This window comes from Phoenix dactylifera, chromosome 4 (assembly GCF_051530095.1).
Source record: "Phoenix dactylifera cultivar Ajwa chromosome 4, Ajwa_hap1_PhDact_Kaust_v1.1, whole genome shotgun sequence".
Lineage (NCBI taxonomy): Eukaryota > Viridiplantae > Streptophyta > Magnoliopsida > Arecales > Arecaceae > Phoenix > Phoenix dactylifera.
The window spans coordinates 24,320,688-24,340,557 of record NC_143193.1 but is presented as its reverse complement, the minus strand read 5'-3'; the positions used below and the strand labels follow the sequence as shown (position 1 = coordinate 24,340,557).

The 19,870-nt window shown below is 37.9% G+C and overlaps 1 protein-coding gene and 1 pseudogene across 1 annotated transcript; both read left to right on the top strand.

Annotated features, from left to right (window-relative positions):
• The window catches only part of LOC149753743 (uncharacterized), a 37,400-nt pseudogene extending 20,080 nt beyond the window's left edge, over window positions 1-17,320 (top strand).
• On the top strand, window positions 11,350-18,618 carry LOC149753742 (uncharacterized). The gene is made up of 6 exons (XM_089930097.1): window positions 11,350-11,680; window positions 17,328-17,495; window positions 17,573-17,817; window positions 17,934-18,137; window positions 18,240-18,332; window positions 18,422-18,618. Exons 2-6 carry the CDS (start codon window positions 17,336-17,338, stop codon window positions 18,482-18,484), a joined length of 765 nt encoding a protein of 254 aa, XP_089786223.1. The 5' UTR covers window positions 11,350-11,680; window positions 17,328-17,335; the 3' UTR covers window positions 18,485-18,618.
• Window positions 18,619-19,870: the final 1,252 nt, after the last annotated feature.

Genomic DNA, 19,870 nt, shown 5'->3' with positions numbered 1-19,870 from the left:
CGTGAGTGGGAAGAAGATTTGCTGTCAGATGAGGAGCCTTGAATGCGAAGAAGACGTTGGGAGTATGGACTTCAATGCACTTCTTCCTTCTTTCTCTTGTATTTACTCTAGAGAGGCTTTGGTAGGTGAAAATCACTTTAGCTTTGAATGGAGTCTCTCGTTCTTACCTTGTTACAGTCCTCTGTGGCTATTTAAGCCATTTCCCACGGAAACTAGCCGTTAGACACACTTTTCTAGCCGTTCTGCACATTCTGCACATCCTGACAATGTGTCCGTTGGGATCGGAGTCGACTCGCACGATCTGGAGTCGACTCGGCTGTAGCAGGAGTCGACTCATGCTTTTCTCGAGTCGGCTCGGCAACTGTTCCAAATTTGAATTAAAGTGGTCTTCTCGACTGGGAGTCGACTCGACTTAACCCGGAGTCGACTCCCCAAAGTCTGGAGCTGACTTGGCATTTTTGGAGTCGGCTCATGCCAAGGAATCCATGGATGTATTCTTCAACTTGGCTTACTCGAGTCGACTCGTGAATTCTGGGAGTCGACTCGGCGCTTAGAGCCCGAACTCCCTATCTTCTGTCTTTTGGCTCGTCCAGTCTTGGAGTCGACTCGAACTGTTCCGGAGTCGACTCGGCTCTTAGTATTCGAAAAACAGTCTTCTGTCTTTTTGGAGTCGCGCTGCCTTGGAGTCGACTCGAACTTTCTTGGAGTCGACTCGCGTCTCAGAGACACAAATACTGTCTTCTGTCTTTTTGAGGTCGCGCTGTCTCGGAGTCGACTCGGCCTTTGCGGGAGTCGACTCGGCCCTTAGTGTCCGAAAGTTGCTCTCTGACTTTTGCCTTGTATTACACTGAGAGTTGACTCTCACTTTCTTTGGAGTCGACCTGCCAACCATCGGAGTCGACTCGCGTTCCTCAGGAGTCGACTCGGCTCTCAGGGTCCGAAAACTGCTCTCTGACTTTTTGTCTGTAACTCCCTGGAGTCGACTCATACTACCCTGGAGTCGACTCGGCAAGCATCGGAGTCGACTCGCGCACTTCAGGAGTCGACTCGCTGACAGGTTCTAAGTTGGGTCTTTCTGTTTGTCTGTCTGTTCTTAGTCGGAGTCGACTCGTAATGTTCCGGAGTCGACTCGAGCCTGTGCCAATGCTTCTGATACGCTTGGAGTCAACTCGTACTTTCCAGAAGTCGACTTGAGTCTCAGACTTTGGTTCATATAGATTTCTTAACTTATCCAAATTGTCTTGAACCAAATCTAGAGACTCTTAACCATAAATTTACAAGATTTTCACTGAAACACTAGATTGAATTCATTAGTAAGCATAAGATATACTCAAATGCTTTGAGCTCATCAAAATCAAATAGGGTTACAATCAATCACTCCACAATCTCCCCCTTTTTGATGATGACAAAACATTGAGTATATGTAAAGTGAATTGCTCAACAAACAAGGAAAATTATAGTAAAATTTGAACATGAATTCAAATGTCTAGTTATTTAATTTATCCATACTTGAAAGGTGTGAAACAATAAATTTTGGAGTTAAAGCTCCCCCTTTCATTTGGAATTATATAAGCCTTCATATCATGCAATCAATTGTTTGGCTTATGTATATTTAATGATTTTGTATCGAAACTCAGTATTGAATAAAAATGCGCATGCGTGCTTTCCAATATGTATAATCTATGCCATTAAATAGTGCAGGTGCTCTAAAGTTAATTGTTGATCTCACGATCAAGAGCCAAAGATCATGACAACTCAAATAGATAGTTTTCTAGAAGAGGGACAATTAATTGATAGACCTCCACTATTTAATGGCATAGATTACACATATTGGAAAGCACGCATGCGTATTTTTATTCAATCACAAAACTATTATTTATGGAATATCATAATAAATGACCTTCACACACACTCTCAAACTGTTAATGAAAAAGGCTTAGCACAATTGAATGATAATGCTATGAACATACTATATTGTGCTATCCATAAAACTATATTTCATAAGATTTCTGCATGCTTATCTGCTAAGGAGATCTGGGATACTTTAGAAAATATTTATGATGAATCTCAGATTAGCTCACATGTGCTTCAATTACATACTAACAATGAGACTGCAGAAAAAGGTGTTGAATCTCCCACCTCAGTCGAGTCGACTCCCAGTTTGTCCGAGTCGACTCCTAGAGGAAAACAGTCTGAAAGGCAGAGACTCAGATTTTCAGACCCTGTCAGCAAGTCGACTCCAGAAAGGTTCGAGTCGACTCCGATGGTTGCTGAGTCGACTCCCGACGTTTCCGAGTCGACTCCTAAGGGTAACAGAAGAAAGACAGAACGATGTATTTCAGACCCTGCAACCGAGTCGACTCCAAGCGCTCTAGAGTCGACTCCCAAGTCAGCCGAGTCGACTCCAAAACGATCCGAGTCAACTTCGAGGCAGTTCAGCTCCAAAAAACTACAAGAGGTAACTAACTTGTGCTTTATGGCACAAGCAGATAAGGTAAAATCTGAATCTACTTTTATATCAAATGATTCTCAAGAAGAATTCCCTTATGATGAATTATTAAGTGCTTTTCATGAGTTGTATGGTGAATGTAGAAAATTAGCTATAAAGAATAAAAATCTTAAGAAACTAAATCTGAAAATTTCAAAAGAAAGAAATTCTAGTGATGAAATACAAGATAAACTAAATTCTGAAAATGAAAGTTTAAGGTTAAATTTAGAACAATTGATTCAAAAAAATCAGAGTTTAATTAAAGAAAATCAAAACTTAAGTAAAGAAATTAACCAATTAAAATCTTTTATTAACAAATTCACTGTAAGTTCAGAAAGATTAAAAATGATGTTTGAAAGCCAATATGTTGCTTATGATAAATCAAAACTTGGCTTGACTCCTTTACTTAACAATAAATCTCTAGAGAAAAAGGTTATCAATTCACCAAGCAAACCATTAAATAAGATAACTTATTTCAAACATGAAAAGAATGGGCATAACAACTTTACCTATCGTTCTAACATAATTAAATCAAGTGGTAAAGTTATTACAATTAAACAAATTTGGATTCCAAAAGGAACCATATGTCCTAACTCTCAAGGACCCAAGCAAGCTTGGGTACCCAAAATGAAAATATGAGGATGTAGATGTAGGTGTGCCAAGATACCCATGAAATAAATAGAACTTTCATACAAATGGGTGTTCTAGACACACGTCAAAAAAATGAAACTTAAAATATACTTATGAAAAGTAATTAAAAAATAATGAAATCAGTAATCCTTGCATCTCATCATTATTTTTGCTTTAGTATTTGATTAAAATATGAATTGCAAGTATTGATCAATTTTGTGATATAGAAAATACTTTTGGAAATACACTCAAATCACTTCATTTTATAGTATACTTTACTCACTATTGGATAAGTTGCAAAATGATTAATCAATTTATTAAGAATAACTCTATGAATTCTCTATATACTTGATTGAGAGTTTTTATCCATGGCATTATTGTTTATTAATCATAGATATGATAATGTGTACTTGGTGTGCTTTTGAATATATATGCACTATGAATACCAAGATTAAAGAAACCGTCTTTGGCATATAAAATCAACTCATGGTAGTATGTACTTAATCTCAAAAGACCTTGCCATTGGCTTACTTAGATTATCTTCTGAAAGGTCAAAGTTTGCTATGCATGCTAACTAAGGAAACAAACAAAAATCAATTTCCAAATCTAAAGATGTTGTTTCCATCACTAAGTTTTCAAAAAGCTTACATTGGATTTGTTCTTGGCAAATAAAATTGAAATATTTTCTGTATTTGCTAAATCTTGTGAAAGAGTTTCGAATGATAAAGGTTTCCAAACTGTGAAGATAAAGAGTATCATGGCACAGTGTTGAAAACCAAAATTCTGATAAAGTTTATACAGAAATTAATTATTTCAGCACCAAGGACACCTTAAGTAGAATAGGGTTAATAGAATTCTTGAAGAAATGAAAAAGACAATTGTGTATGATAGTCATCTACTTAAATGATTTTTAAAAGCTATCATCACTACTTGTCATACATATGATTTCTATTAGATCTATTTTTGATGAAAACTCCTTTTGATCTTCTGAAAAATGGAAAATGAACCATTACATATCTTTCATATTTTTCAGCCATACACGTTATGCTTGATATGTTCTTGTGAAAATAATGCCAAATCTGATAAAGATATCTCTATCCTTGGATATCATTCATCAAGCAATGCATATAGAACATTCATGAAAAGATTCTAGTTGTAGAAGTATCAATTCATTTTATTCTTTATGAGACTAATGATTTATTATCAAAATACTAAAATCAAATTATATATGTATATGGTTAATCTTTTACATATAACAATCTAAAAAAAAAAAAAAATTGTTAATAATTAGAACCAAATTGGATTTTTTAGAAATGCACTTAATGAAGAAAAATTGATGACTACTAAAAGACTGAATCAAGAAAATATGAAATAGATCTTGATAAGATTCTTGCATGATTAGAAGTAAAGATCACCATTATCATTTGCTTGCTTTATGAACTTTAATTCTGTCAAATGAATGTGTAGAATGCACTCCTATGTGGTTATTTCATTAGAAAAGATTTATGTAAAATAACCACCTTATTTAAAAATACTCATTACATATATCATAAAGCAATATGTGATTTGGAACAAGCATCAAAAGCATGATATATAAAAGCTTGAGTAACTTTTTGATAAAAAGTAATAATGATAAATCTATACATTAAAAAGATGAATCTATGATATCTTGCTTGCTCAAAGCACACATTGATGGCATCATTTTTGGTTCTACTAATGGAGATTTATATGAAGATTTTACTAAGCTCATGCAAGGTGAGTTTGAAATATGTATGATGAAAGAATTAACATTTTCTCTCGAACTCCAAATTAAGCCAAACAAGAAAGGGGATCTTCATTGACCAAAGTTAGTCCACAAGAAAACTCTTATAGAAGATTGGCATGAAGAAGGTATGTCTATGACCCCATCTTGTAGAATTTGAAAAGGATGAGCAAAGTAGATCTATTGTTTTAAAGCTGTATTGAAGCATGATAGAATAATTATTTTATCATACAGCTACTAGACCAGATTATATGCTCATTATGTGCCCTTGTGCAAGACTTCAATCTAACTCTAATGATTCATAATCTGAATTTTGATAGAAACAACTGTTTAAGATAAATTGATTAAAACTTAGCTAACATGTCTTATTGATAATTATCTTAAGCAAATAGAATCTAAGCCAAAATTGATTCTGAAAATAAAAAATTGATTTGACCTTGATAAATCTTCCTATTGCTTCACATGCTTGTCCTTGAACCTTCTTGGTTAATGAAACTATCTCTTAAGTTCAAGTGACATGTGTTTGCTTATATTTAGGCAATCTCTTGAGTAAAGTGACTCAACATTCAATTGTTGTCATATCTTATGATTGAGTCACCCAGTTAAGAAATATGCTATATGAATGTTTTGTATCTTGAAGAAACTAATGACTTTCTTTCAAGAAAGAAAAGGAGTTTGTTAATAATGCAGGATCCTTGAGCAAAAAATGAGAGATTTCTACTTGAAGGATATCTCCATGTAAGATACAATAAACATTCACATGCAAACAAGAGAGAGGACCTTCATCAGCCAAAAGTTCATACATAAAAAATCTAGTAGGTATTTGACTGAAGAATGTAGAATGAATTGGTAATTCTAGATACCTCTCTCATAAATTAATTGAGCAAAGTCAATAACTTAAATCTTATTATGGCATGATTAAGATCTTTAATTATTAATTTTTGATATCATGTCTATATATATATATTGATTGACTTATACTTTTAGAAATTGTTTCATGGTTTGCCCAAACTAAAATATATCTTTGCCTATGTCATAACCATGAAATACACAAGTTTATGCTTAAAATTTTGATTTAAAATAACTTGTGAGAAATTATGAATCCTTGAGCACAATGAAAATGTTGTTTGCATGATATACATAAGATTATTTCTTTATTCTGCTCTTTCATGTAAATTACTTGAGAATAACAAAAAGAGAGAGAGATAAAGAAAAAAAAATGGAAATTATTCAAGAGATGTAAAATCTAAGCAAAGGCAAATACTCCAATCTTAAGGAAAAGCAAAACAAGCATAATATATTCGGTACATTTGGAAGGGATAAAATCCGTAATTAATTACACTTAAATAAGGAGAGTTTGAAGTGAACCTTTTAAATTTTCTATATTGCTCATCATAGGGATGGTGCCAATGGGGAGGCTAGTGGTAGTACCCGGCACTATTTGACCCAACTATTCGGTGTAGGGTATATTAGGGACGGCACAAGAGGAAGGCTAGTGGTAGTACCTCGTGCCCCTTCCAACTCCACCGGATAGGGAGCAAATAGAGTATAGAGCATAAGAAAGTAAAAACAAAAAAAACAATATCAAAATGTTCGTTAATTGGTTAAGAAAAGAAATTCAAAAAAAAAGGAGGAAATGAATGACAAAGTAAATGAAAGTATATAAGAAGAATCAAGTCAAGTATTAATCACTTGGAAACACACCTTAAGGATGAAATTAGTGGAAGATTATATTTAAATAGGGGGAGTTAATTCGAAAAGAATTGATTTTGATTCTTGACATGCTTGTTCTTAATGCATGACTTAACACATAGTATATTTTGCATGTGGCATGATGTTTTGAATTATGGGTTCTCAATATTTTGTAATGCACCATGCTTGGATAAGTTGATTGAAATATGTCTTAACTTGGAATATGTCTTAACTTTGCTCACAAGTCCTTGCTTCACCCTTGCCTCAAACTAACTTGTGTTCCAATGCTTGAATGTTTAAAATACTACATAAAGTTTTTTTTAAGTAATATTAAAAAGAAATTTCAATTTTATCATTCACGATTAGCTTTGAAAGTTAAATAGATTTACAAAAAGAAGAAGAGAAGGATATTTCTATTTAGGCAAAATGAATTGATCTTGATCTATCTTTCTACTTGCCTAACTTTGATACATAATGTCCTAATACTTGTTAAAATATCCTTTATTTTGTATCGAAACTCAGTATTAAATTAAGAAAATATTGTCAGGATCAAGCGCTACCATTACACCAAAACCGACCGGTGTTAGTGAAGGTGCAACTCTATTTTCTTAAACCCCACCAAAGGCAGCGCCACGAGTCGACTCCGACCAAGGCCTTGCCCAACCCCGGACTCCGACCTGGCCTCGCCATGGGTTCAGGGACCCTCGGTATGACCCACCTACTAACCAGGCCATCGCCGTTGGCAGGCGGCAGGACATGCTAACAGTGACCCTCCCTGTGCTGCTCAGGAACCCCGCGGGTATGGCCCGCACAGCGGCCGAGTATGTCCAACAATAACAATAGGAGCACCAAGGATATAAGAGTGAAATTTGTCTAATGCAAATACTACTGCAAGCAATTTCTTCTCGGTGGTGGTGTAATTCATTTGAGCATCGTTCAAGATTTTGCTTGCATAGTAAATGACATATGGCTTATTATCCTTGCGTTGTCCTAGGACAGCTCCTATCGCATAGTCGCTAGCATCGCACATGATCTCAAAAGGTAATGACCAATCAGGTGGTCGCACGATGGGTGTAGTGCTAAGCATAGCCTTCAATTTTTCGAATGCCTCTTGACCTGTTTCAGTCCAATTGAACGGTGTATCAAGGGATAGGAGGTTACATAATGGTCGAGCTATGACACTAAAGTCCTTGATGAACCTTCCATAAAATCCTGCGTGATCCAAAAATGATCTAACATCTCTAACTGTCTTGGGTGCAGGTAGCTTGGCGATTAAATCAATCTTAGCTCTATCAACTTCCATGCCCTTCAATGAAACAATATGTCCTAGGACAATTCCCTTTGGCACCATGAAGTGGCATTTCTCCCAATTCAGTATTAGATTCTTTTCCATGCATCGAGCTAAGACTGCTTGTAAATGTAATAAACAATCATCAAAAGAATCACCAAAAATAGAGAAATCATCCATAAACACTTCTAAAAATTTCTCGTTCATTTCTTCAAAAATGCTGAGCATACACCTTTGGAATGTTGCAGGTGCATTACACAACCCGAATGGCATCCGACGGAAAGTGAATGTGCCAAAAGGACAATTGAAGGTAGTCTTCTCTTGATCTTCTGGCGAAATCTCGATTTGGTAGTATCCGGAATAGCCATCGAGAAAACAATAAAAATCGTGTCCTGCAACTCTTTCCAAAACTTGGTCTAGGAAGGATAGGGGAAAGTGATCCTTCCTAGTGACCAAATTCAATTTTCGGTAGTCAACACACATGCGCCAACTCATCGGAACACGAGTTGGGACTAGTTCACCCTGGTCATTTTTGACTACTATCAGACCCGCTTTCTTGGGCACAACTTGAGTAGGACTCACCCACTTGCTGTCGAAAATCGGATAAATAATACCACATCAAGCAACTTAAGGACTTCTGTTTTAACCACATCTCTCATTGTCGGATTCAGCCTACGCTGCATTTGCCTTGTGGTTTTCGCATTATCCTCCAAATATATCCGATGCATGCAAATCAAAAGGTTAATCCCCTTTAAGTCTGCAATCGACCATCCAAGTGCTTCTTTATGACTCTTTAGGACCATAAGTAATTTTCCTTCTTGATCATTGTCGAGCTCAGTCGAGATAATTACGGAAAAAGTGTTATCAGGTCCAAGAAAGGCATACTTGAGTTCCCTTGGTAAGGGTTTCAGCTCAAGTATGGGTGCTTGTTTCCGAGATTGTACAAATTTTGTCCCTTGTGAGGGCAACTACTCGAATTCCTCTATTCTCGGTCTCCACCCATTGACCATCATGACATCCAAATTATCTAAAATAGGTGGAACCACATCATCAGCAGTACGTTCGGAACACCAATCTATTAAACCATTGTCGGCCGATTCAGTAAATGTTTCTTTTGACAAATATTCTTCCATAATGGTTTCAACCCATTCAACTTCTTTACTTTCTTCATGATCACTGGGTTGTTTACCTATACTAAAGACGTTCAGTTCCAAGGTCATATTGCCAAAAGAAAGCTTCATGACACCATTCCTACAATTGATCAATGCATTAGAAGTTGCAAGGAATGGACGTCCTAAGATGACCGGAATCTGAGTTGGTGAATTGGAAGCCGGATGTGTGTCCAGTACGATAAAGTCAACAGAAAAATAGAACTTGTCTACTTAGACCAACACATCTTCGTTAATCCCTCTAGGAACCTTCACTGACCTATCAGCTAATTGTAAGGTGACAGTTGTTGGCTTCAACTCACCCAAACCGAGTTGCTCATATACCGTATATGGCAACAAGTTCACACTCGCTCCCAAGTCTAGCAATGCTCGCTCAATCTTAAAATTGCCAATGATGCACGAGATAGTTGGGCAACCTGTGAAAGAGTAGATGCCCTATAAGCCAATCATTTGATGGGTTTCTCTTTGTAATCCTCCAAATCATGTACTTTGACACTCGATATATATCAATAAAGGCATTGTGTTTCATCATTTGCTGCTTATCTATTTATTATTGGATGATGAACCCCATAAATTAGGACATTGGTTTTAGGGTTATGATGAGATCATACCAGTGAGACCTAAAATCCTAAAATCCTAATTTAGAATATTTCCAATCAAATTGGTATATTGAATCGGGGATCAATATTACCCAAAAGACTGGCACAGCTTATGTATGCTCAATGTAGAGGGTGATTGATCTCACAATCACTTGTGTGAGACACTAATACAAAGATGTGGGTGCTCATTAGAGGAATGAGTTCACTGAAATGACCAGCCATGAGAACATCTTATGGATGCTTACTTAATTATCAAAAGATGGTTCTCATAGTGGGAGTTGTGCAAGTGATCCTTAGACCTGAGATCACCATGGTACCTTGTGCACTTGAAGCTATGTTTTGGTTTACCCTCATTCACGACATTGCGTTGTGTACGGGGTATTCTGGATATGGTGGATTTTTTACGAAGGTTGTGAGTAGGTCAACAAGAAATCAGTCACTTCTAGTAAGAGAAGGTAACATCCTACTTACTCTAATCTTATGATGATTCAAGAAGCCTTTGATCAAAGCAAAATGAATATTAGAAAGAGTTTCTAATGTTTCATTGTTTGAATTATCATATAAAAGATTGAGAGAGACATGAATAAGTGATTGAGTTTGATATTGATCCATACTCGAGCACTTATTTAGGATGTAGTATGACTGAGGGATTGAATTGCACAGTAACCTTCCACTGAAGGGTATGTTTGGATTTGTCCAATACATTCCTCATCTTCCGGGTAGACATGATACGTTGCTAGACGTCAATCATATCTTGTGGGTTGATCGGATCAAAGAGTTTGATTAGATCAAAGCATCAGAAAGGTTCTGATTGCTAAGTCAGGTTTAGCACTAAATTGAACCTAAATTGGATTAGAGGTATTCTAATCAGGTTAGGTCAACTTGCACCTGCACCTACTGCTGGCTAAGATAAGGAACCCAATGGGTCACACACAAGAAAATTGATCAAGGGTCTAATTGGATTAGATCATGTTTGCAAGATGAACATGCTAGCACGTGTTGCAAACCCTCACTACAAAAGAAAGAAGCAAAGCCGACTCTTCAATGCCGACGCTATGGAAAAGCGTCGGCAAATTTGGCCTCCTCTTATACTTTTGCCGACGCTTATTATAAGCGTCGGCAATTTAAAGGAATAAACGACGCTTTTAAGCGTCGTCATAGTCCATATTTCCAACTGACGCTCGTAAGCGTGGGAATTGGTTATAGGGCGACGCTATTACGCGTCATTGTTCTTCCAGACCTACAACAACGCTTATAAGCGTCGTCGAATGCGAGCACACCATCCTAACCCAGCGACCGACCCCGATCGAGCCCTTATTTCTCCTCTCCGGCGCTGCTCGAGCTTCCGTGTTGCTCCTCTCCGGCGCTGCTCGAGCTTCCGTGTTGCTCCTCTCCGGCGCTATCATCACTTCCGTCTTGCTCCTCTCCGGTGCCGGCCGTCCGACTCCAACCCCTTCTCCTCCTCCCTCCTCTCCGGCGCCGACCGACCGACCCCAACCGAGGTATTTTTCTCCTCCTCCCTCCGCTCCCTTCTTCTCGCTTGTTCTCCTCCTTCTCCGCCTCCTTCTGCAAAGCTTCCGTGTTGCCGAACGACCGACCCCAACACCCCTTGGGCCTTTGAGAGGAAACAAAGGGGAAGCTGGTGAAGCGCCCCTAGATTCGGTTCTTCGTACCATATCCAGAAAAAAAATTCCATTATGGAAAAGAAAGAAAAGAAAAGGGGATTCCTCTCTAGGGTTTCAAGTTGGGACGGTAGCAGCCTTTAATTTTAGGGTTTTTTGGGCCACGGTAAGGGTATTGTTTGCTCTCACTTCGCTGCTCCCCGCATTCCCATACCCAATCTCACCTCTTATTCTTCACCCCTTCTTCCTCCCTTCTTTCAATCTTCGCAGGGTTACAGTAGATCGATCCAGAGGCGTCACCAGTGGCTGGATTCCGAAGCTAATTACCACATCGGAGCTGTTGGGGAACAAGGGTTAAGATTTTGGAACAGATTAACGGCGTTGAGATCCGAGTTTGAAGCTCGCGAGCCGTTGTCTTCTCTGATCTCAGGTATGCACTTCTTTCTTGGGCAAATGATGTTTCTCGGTTTTTCTGAGGATTTTAATCGGGAAAGTATCGGGTTCCCTGTTGTTCATTCATGTAGTTCAAATAATTTTTGTCACGGTATCATATTTTTATTTCAATTCCATTTTAATATTGTGTCAAGGCATGGTGAGGAAGAGATTGAGAGCAAGAGAATATTCTGTATCACGTATTCTTTATATGATGAGAATTTAATTTCTCAATATGCATATTATTTTTTTAATATTTTGTCATAGCCAGTTAGTCTTAGCTTAGTCAATTTGCATCCATCTCCAAAGGGCTCTTTTATAGAGCTCCAGAATTCAAACCAGCCATCCCACTGTATTTCTCAGAAAAGCTTGTCATATATTTAGGGTCAGCTGGTGTGGTTTATCTACGATATCATTTCCCAGCTCAAGTCTAAGATCATTTAGTTTTTAGGTTCATTATTGTTTTGTTAATGGTACAATGTTTAGTCTAGAACCATTTCAGGTTTGTGCAAAATGAGAGTAGAGCACCTTGGTTTTGCCGAGGTGCCTTATATTTAGGGTACAAGTCATGCTAGAGAACAAGGTTACATTTACACTCCACTAGCCACCAGAATTTGGAATCGAATCATTGCAAATGAGCTGGATATTGAGACTTTGACATTGTTGTTGATGTAATGGTTTGGAAGTTGGGATTGGGAGAATGAAGCTGGTGCCAAGGAAATTGATGAGGACATTAGGATGGTGAGCAAAAAGCCAAAGATTGCCATGGTGGCTTAAAGACATGGCTCTATGAGAAGTCAAAGTTAGGGAGGTTTGCAAGCTGATTGGAGGTGCCAACAAGGAGAAGGCCTGGAGTTTTTTCAAGGGGGGGAAGGCAAAGAGGCTGTTTTGCTTGCCACTCTTATCCTCTTCTTTCTCAACATTGTCTTTGTTCTCCTAGCCCTTGGCTTTCAAGCCATCACATTCAAGAATGATGCTAGAGGCCTTGATATTTGGCTTGTCTGCATTAGTTCACTGAAGCATTTTGGTAGCCAATGGAGCATAAATGTAACTATGTCCTCAGGTGAGACCGGTGTCCCAAATATAACAAGCACAGGGCAACTTGGCCCATCTGGGAATACTTGTACTTTTTGTAAACCCAAAATGGAATAGAATAAATATATAGGATAAAAATCAAAATAGAAACATGCCTAAGCCCAAAACGCTTTTAGACTTGGGATGGGAACCAGTAGCATAGCTAATTTTCTGAGGATTTTAATTGGGAAAGTATCGGGTTCCCTCTTAATGGAATCTCTTGCAGTGGTCATTGTTCTGAAATTGATGTATAGGATTTATCTGTGGTGTTTTATTTATGGAAACTGATAGAATGCCTACTTGAGCACTCCTCCCCAGTCAGCTTCTCAGGATGAGAAAGGGATCCCCTGTTCAAGGATTCAAAAGAAGTTTTGGTGAGGGATTGTAGGAAGTCCTATTGTTTGTTTCATGTAGTATCCTCTATGTCAAACAAATAGCTATTAATGGATGAGAGATTATGGAAAGTTTTTAGACTCAGAGAAGAGAAGCCAAATTTGGTAAATGTGTAATGGTCATAAGCCAGCAGCTTGAAGTCTTGACCGGATAAGCTTTACTACCACTTGCATTAATATATTTAGCAGTAGTTGGAAAGTCCTGCTCAAACTAATTAATATATTTGACATACATCTTAACTAGATAAGCTTTACTTCTCCAACTAATTCAACTGCACCTACCTTCTAGATAAGCTTTTCTTCATGCAATTTATATGTAGTCCATCCTTCTAATTTTGTTTATCTTTTTCATATGAACTGCAGTTCAATCGGTATTCTAATAGAATGGACAAAAGTTGGATAAATAAGTTGAGATCCAGTGCCGAATATTTGAATGGAGTTCAGAATTTCGTTAAATTTGCTTTTGAGAAATCTAATATGAACGGAAAAATTTTATGTCCATGTCAAAAATGTGTAAACGGTTCTGCTCTTGATCCAAAAATTGTTGAAGAACATTTGGTATGGAATGGTTTTCTAAAGGGTTATACTGAATGGGTACTCCATGGAGAGTTCATACCTTCATGTAACCAACCCTATCTAGAAGACACCTTCAATTTTGGATGTAGTGACACGGAACAAAATTCTATAGAAGAAGATGATATAAGGGGCCTACTTAGAGATGCTCTTGGACATAATATCAGAACTGTAGGAGAAAATGAGCGTGCAGTTATTGATCAGTCCATGCATGTTGAGGAATCTATACATGTTGATGACACAGCTCATTATGATAACTTGGTGAAAGATTGTGATCAAGAACTGTATCCGGGTTGTAAGAATTTTACGAAGATTTCTTTTCTTCTGCATTTATTACATTTGAAATATTTGAATGGGTGGTCCAGCAAGTCTTTTACCATGCTTCTTCAATTATTAAAGGATGCATTTCCGGAAGGTGTTACTTTGCCATCATCTTCATATGAAGCCAAAAAACTAATAAAAGAGTTGGACCTTGGATACGAGAAGATACATAGTTGTCCGAATGACTGCATTTTATATCGTGGTGAAAATAGCAACCAAGAGTCATGCCGAATATGTGGAACTTCACGATGGGTAAAACCTAAAGAAGATGAGAATGATTCATTGACTGAAGTGGATGCTGCACTGACTAAGAAAAAACCGGCTAAAATTTTGAGGTATTTTCCTCTTATACCAAGATTAAAAAGGATGTTTGCATCATCGAAGACAGCTTCCTCGATGAGATGGCATGACGAAGGTCGTATAAAGGATGGAATGTTACGACACCCAGCGGATAGTCTTGCATGGAAAGCATTTGATGATAGGCATCTCGAATTTGCTTCTGATATTCGCAGTGTTAGGCTAGGTTTAGCTACTGATGGATTTAATCCATTCCGAACGATGAACTCAACATACAGCACTTGGCCGGTTGTTTTAATTCCATATAATTTGCCACCATGGATGTGTATGAAACAGTCTTCAGTAATTCTGTCAATGGTTATTCCAGGTGACAAGGGCCCAGGTAATGATATTGATGTTTTTCTACAGCCTCTAATAGAGGAATTGAAACAAATATGGGAGGGTATTGATGCATTTGATGCTTCCGCTGGCCAAAATTTCAAATTGCGTGCAGCTCTTATGTGGACTATCAATGATTTTCCTGCATATGCTAATTTATCTGGTTGGAGCACTAAGGGGCGTATTGCATGTCCTTCTTGTGGAGATTCAACCCATTCATATTGGTTAAAACATGGAGGAAAGTTCTGTTATATGGGCCATCGTCGGTGGTTAGAAGCAAACCATCCATTTCGATTTCAGAAAGACTTATTTGATGGTACCATAGAGTTGCGATCTGCCCCTATTCCACCAACTGGAACTGAAGTCCTTAGACAAATGCATGGCACCAATTATATACCGGGTAAGGTCTCCAAATGTTCAAAGAAGAGGGAAAGGGAGCATGTTGGCAGCACAATGAATGAAGGATTAATAGCAGAGGTTGAAGAGGATGCTGACAACTTTTTTGAGAATGAAGACAACGTATATGATCAGGAAACAATGGCAGCATCTACACAGAAACAACTATGGAAAAAAAAGAGCATTTTCTTTGATTTACCTTATTGGGAGTATAATCTTCTTCGACATAACCTTGATGTGATGCATATAGAGAAGAACATTTGTGATAACCTGATTGGAACATTGTTAAATCTTGATGGAAAGACCAAAGATAACTTGAAAGCGCGTCTTGATTTGAAAGATATGGGCATAAGACAAGAGCTTCATCCGACAGAGCTTGCCAATGATAAATTTTATACACCTCCTGCATGTTATACAATGTCTACTCAAGAGAAAGATCTTTTTCTAACAGTTCTGAAAAATATGAAGGTTCCTGATGGGTACTCATCGAATATTTCATAATGTGTAAATCTCAAAGAGCGTAAACTTTCAAATCTTAAAAGTCACGACTGTCACATTTTGATGCAAGATATCTTTCCATTGGCTTTAAGATCGTCAACACCGAAACAAATTTTCGCAATTGTTTCTCAATTGTCATCATTCTTTAAGGCATTATGTTCTAAAGTTCTTGATCCTAAGGAGCTTGATCCATTGGAGTCTAATGTTACACTTACACTATGCCATATGGAAAAGATCTTCCCTCCGGGTTTTTTACTATTATGGTTCATCTACTCATTCACTTAGCGGCAGAGGCTAAACTTGGTGGACCGGTTCACTACCGATGGATGTATCCTATTAAGAGGTGATTTTTCTAAACTCTAATAACCAAATTTAATAATCAGTTTGATTTTGATATTTATTTTAAAAATTTATTGTTGAAGGTTTCTTATGCACTTAAAAGATTATGTACGCAATCGAGCCTATCCCGAGGGATCGATTGCTGAAGGATATATTGCTGAGGAGTGTTTGACATTTTGTTCGAGATATCTTGAAGGTGTTGAAACGGTTTTCAATCGACCTCAAAGAAATTGTGATTTCATAGAGAATGCTGATGTTTACAAGTTCTCATCTGGTGGAAGAGTTTTGGAAAAAGTTGAAAGTGTTGTTCTTGACCAGAAATCGTTGGCACAGGCACATCGCTATGTCTTACTTCATAGTGATATAATATCCGCGTCTCGCAGGTTAGTACGGTTAATGAAAATCTAAATTTACTGTCATGTCAGGAGAATGTAATATTGATACTTAATTAAAGATTTTCTGATCGTGCAGAGAATTTTTAATGGCTCAGCGAAGTCTCAACCATAACATTCGTCCTACACCAAGGATTGAGCAACGATGGTTGGTTGAGTTATTTCCAGAATGGCTTTTCAAACAGGTTAGATGTCTAACATATTAAGTTTTTTTTAATTTTTATAGAGAGAAATTAATCATTACTTCTATAATTCTTTTTAGGTACCAATGATGATGGAGAGGAATTGTTCCGAGGAGTTAATAGTCATTGCTCGAGGTCCGAATAATATTGTCAACAGATATGGCGGGTTCAATAAAAATGGTTTTAAATTTCATACTAAAGAGCGTGAGAAATTCAGAAAAATCCAAAATAGTGGGGTTATGGTTGAGGCGGATGGAAAAAATTATTATGGTGCTCTAACAGATATTTATGAACTGGATTATTATGGAAAGTTTAAGGTAGTATTATTTCGATGTGATTGGGTGGATATAAACTCACCTAGAGGTTTGAGGCAAGACATAAATGGATTCGCACTTGTAAATTTTTCAAGGTTGATACATACTGGTGTGTTATTGAAAGATGATCCATTTATTTTTTCATCTCAAGCTCGACAAGTATTTTTTGTGCAAGACTCAAAAGATAAAAATTGGTCTCTCGTTATTAAGACGAAACCTAGGGACTTGTATGATATGGGAAAAAGGTTGGAAGAGGAGGACGATGATACTTATACTCAGTGTATGCCTTATAATATTGTGCCAACTGATGAAGTAAATGCGCCAATGAGTTTGATTAGGATGGATGTTGAATGAGAATGTAGTTTCATAATAGTAAGTAAAATTTATGAAGCATACGTTGAATGAGTTATTATATTCTCTTTTATTAGCCCTTTATTTAGTATAAATTTATCATTTAACCAAATATTGATTCTTTTTTGTACATACCAGGTAACAATATGCCCCGAGGGAGGCGATTTAGAGATGTGGAGTTCCAGCATTCTCAGGTGGGATCTACTTCTGAGCAGTCCCAGCAGCCATATGAGCACCAGCAGCACGAGTCAGGATCTCAGCGCGAGCCTCCTGCTGATTGTCCAGAGGATGAGCTCCGGATCCAGGGTAATTCGATTTAAAGTTCATATTTTATGTTCATATTTGTCTTCAACTTTTTAAGACATTTTATTTAATTTGAATAGATGGACAAGGGACAGTGAGGACGAGACGGGGACCCACTCAAGCAAAGGATGTGTGGAAGCTTCCTCCGGGTGAGAAGATCATCATCCGATGCAACGAATTGGGGCAGCCCATCAATAGAGCTGGAAGTCTTCTATCAAGCTTTTTAGGATCGGTTGCACGCAAGGGTCAGCTGTGTCCGCTCAACTATACGAAGTGGAATGACATGCTTCCTTCGTATAAGGTTGAGCTTCTTAGACTTATACAGGTAATGAATTGAATTTATTCTTTTTAATTCGACACCTTCTGTATGTTAATTTGCTTAGTACCATAATTTTATTTTAGAGGTTTAATATTATTATAACATTCTGTACCTTATTGTAGGGTAAGTTTGTACTCCCTCCAGAGAGCCATGATTGGGTGCTAAAGTCCCTCAACCGCAAATGGAAAGAATATAAAGCAAAATTGAAGACGGACTTCAAGCGCGAGGGTATGACAGAGGAGGAGGTTGCTCGTGTGACTCCTCCTGATGTATACCCTCAGCAGTGGAGGGAGCTTGTTCACTACTGGTTTTCTGAAAGAGGACAGGTCACGTATATTGTTTCAATATCTTATATTATCTTTATTATTAATATAGATTGCAAATATATACATTGAATAATATTATACTGTGTGCTTTTATTTTGGCAGACATATTCTAATATTGGTAGAGCTGTACGAGCATCTCAAGCAGTTCCTCATACTTCAGGCTCGAAGAGTTATGCGAGACGTAGAAATGAATTCGTAAGTTCTTTTGAAACTATTGGAAACTCTACTAACATATAGCACGTATCATGATATATAGTTTGGCAATATACTTTCCGTATGTGTAGATAGTAGAGCATGGAAGGGAGCCTGGTGAGGTAGAGTTTTATAAGATGACTCACACTCACTGAGATGGCAGCTTTGTCCGGGACGAGTCGAGAGATATAGTTGTATGTATTCATTTTTTATTTGATCATAATTTTTTTATTAATTTTACTTCTTTTAAATTATTAATGTGACTGTTTATTTTTTTGAGAGAGATATAGAAAAGAGCTACAAATCTAATTTCAAAGCGCGTCGGGGAGTCATCATCATCCGACGCGGCCAGTCGCGTCGAGGCTCAGGTCTATGCAGAATTGATGGGCCCAGAACGTTATGGTCGCGTGAGGGGTTACGGTATCGGAGTTACCCCCACTCAGCTGTCTGCAGTGAGCCGATATACCCAAGATGCCAGACAAGGTACTAGCACTGCAGAGGTTTGTAGTTTGAAGACAGAGATGGCACAGATAAAGCAGTCATATGAGACAAGGATAGAGGAGATGAGGCAGAGTCATATGACTGATATGGCGGAGTTGAAGCAGAGCCAAGAGTTGAAGATACAATCTTTGCAGGATCAGCTTGACCATATTTCATCTTTTTTGCAGAGATTTGCTCCTCCGGTACATAACTAAATATATTTGAATATTTTATATAATTATAATGTATTCTTGTATGAGTGTGATGACTTTCGTATTTTTAGTTTCTAAAGTATTTTTTTTCTTGTAGGTTGCTGATACTTCATCTACTCGTAGAGATGATGATGCCGTTGACTCTTGATACATCGTAGATTGTGTTGGCAGCGACCCGCACCGGAACCCACTCACACCGGTACAACCACCAACGTCGGACAAGCAAAGAGAGAAGCAAACGGATAAGCACTCTCTCGCTCCCTCGACACCGGACTCAAGGATCACCGCTTCGCTTCCGCTACGAAGGGCAAAAGATTACCCCGTGGTATCAATAGGGTAAAACACTTGAGCACCGCAGCGGATTATCAAACCAAAAGAAGAAGAAATAGGAAGAAAATAGCAAAGCAAACACAAAGATGTAACGAGGTTCGGCTACAAGTAGCCTACGTCCTCCACCGCTCCAAATCTCAATTAGGATGAACAGATTACAGAGATAGCACACACCCGAACGATCACACGCGATCACTCTACAAGAGATTCACACGGAATTCCCTTTGCACAAGAAGTAGGATCCCAATCCTCTTCTTCTCTAGAACCCTAGCCGCACAAAACAAGAGTCTCTCTCAAAAATTATCCTTGAATATCTCTCCTCTTAGGGCTCTCATGAGTCCTATATATAGTCTCAAGACCTTCAGATGATCATAGCCATCGAAACGCCACCAAAAACACCAAAAGAAAATCGTCCGTATGATTTTTTCGCGAGCCCGAGTCAACTCGGCTGTGGTTCGAGTCGACTCTGGCATGTCTGGACAAAACTGGCACGATCTAGAGTCGACTTGACTGTAGCTC

Bases quoted from the DNA above. Each gene is read 5' to 3' on its own strand.
- LOC149753742 (XM_089930097.1), top strand. From the start codon at position 17,336: ATGCCCCGAGGGAGGCGATTTAGAGATGTGGAGTTCCAGCATTCTCAG. The intron at 17,818-17,933 runs GTAATGAATTGA...ACCTTATTGTAG, and splicing joins AGCTTCTTAGACTTATACAG to GGTAAGTTTGTACTCCCTCC. The intron at 18,138-18,239 runs GTCACGTATATT...TTATTTTGGCAG, and splicing joins GGTTTTCTGAAAGAGGACAG to ACATATTCTAATATTGGTAG.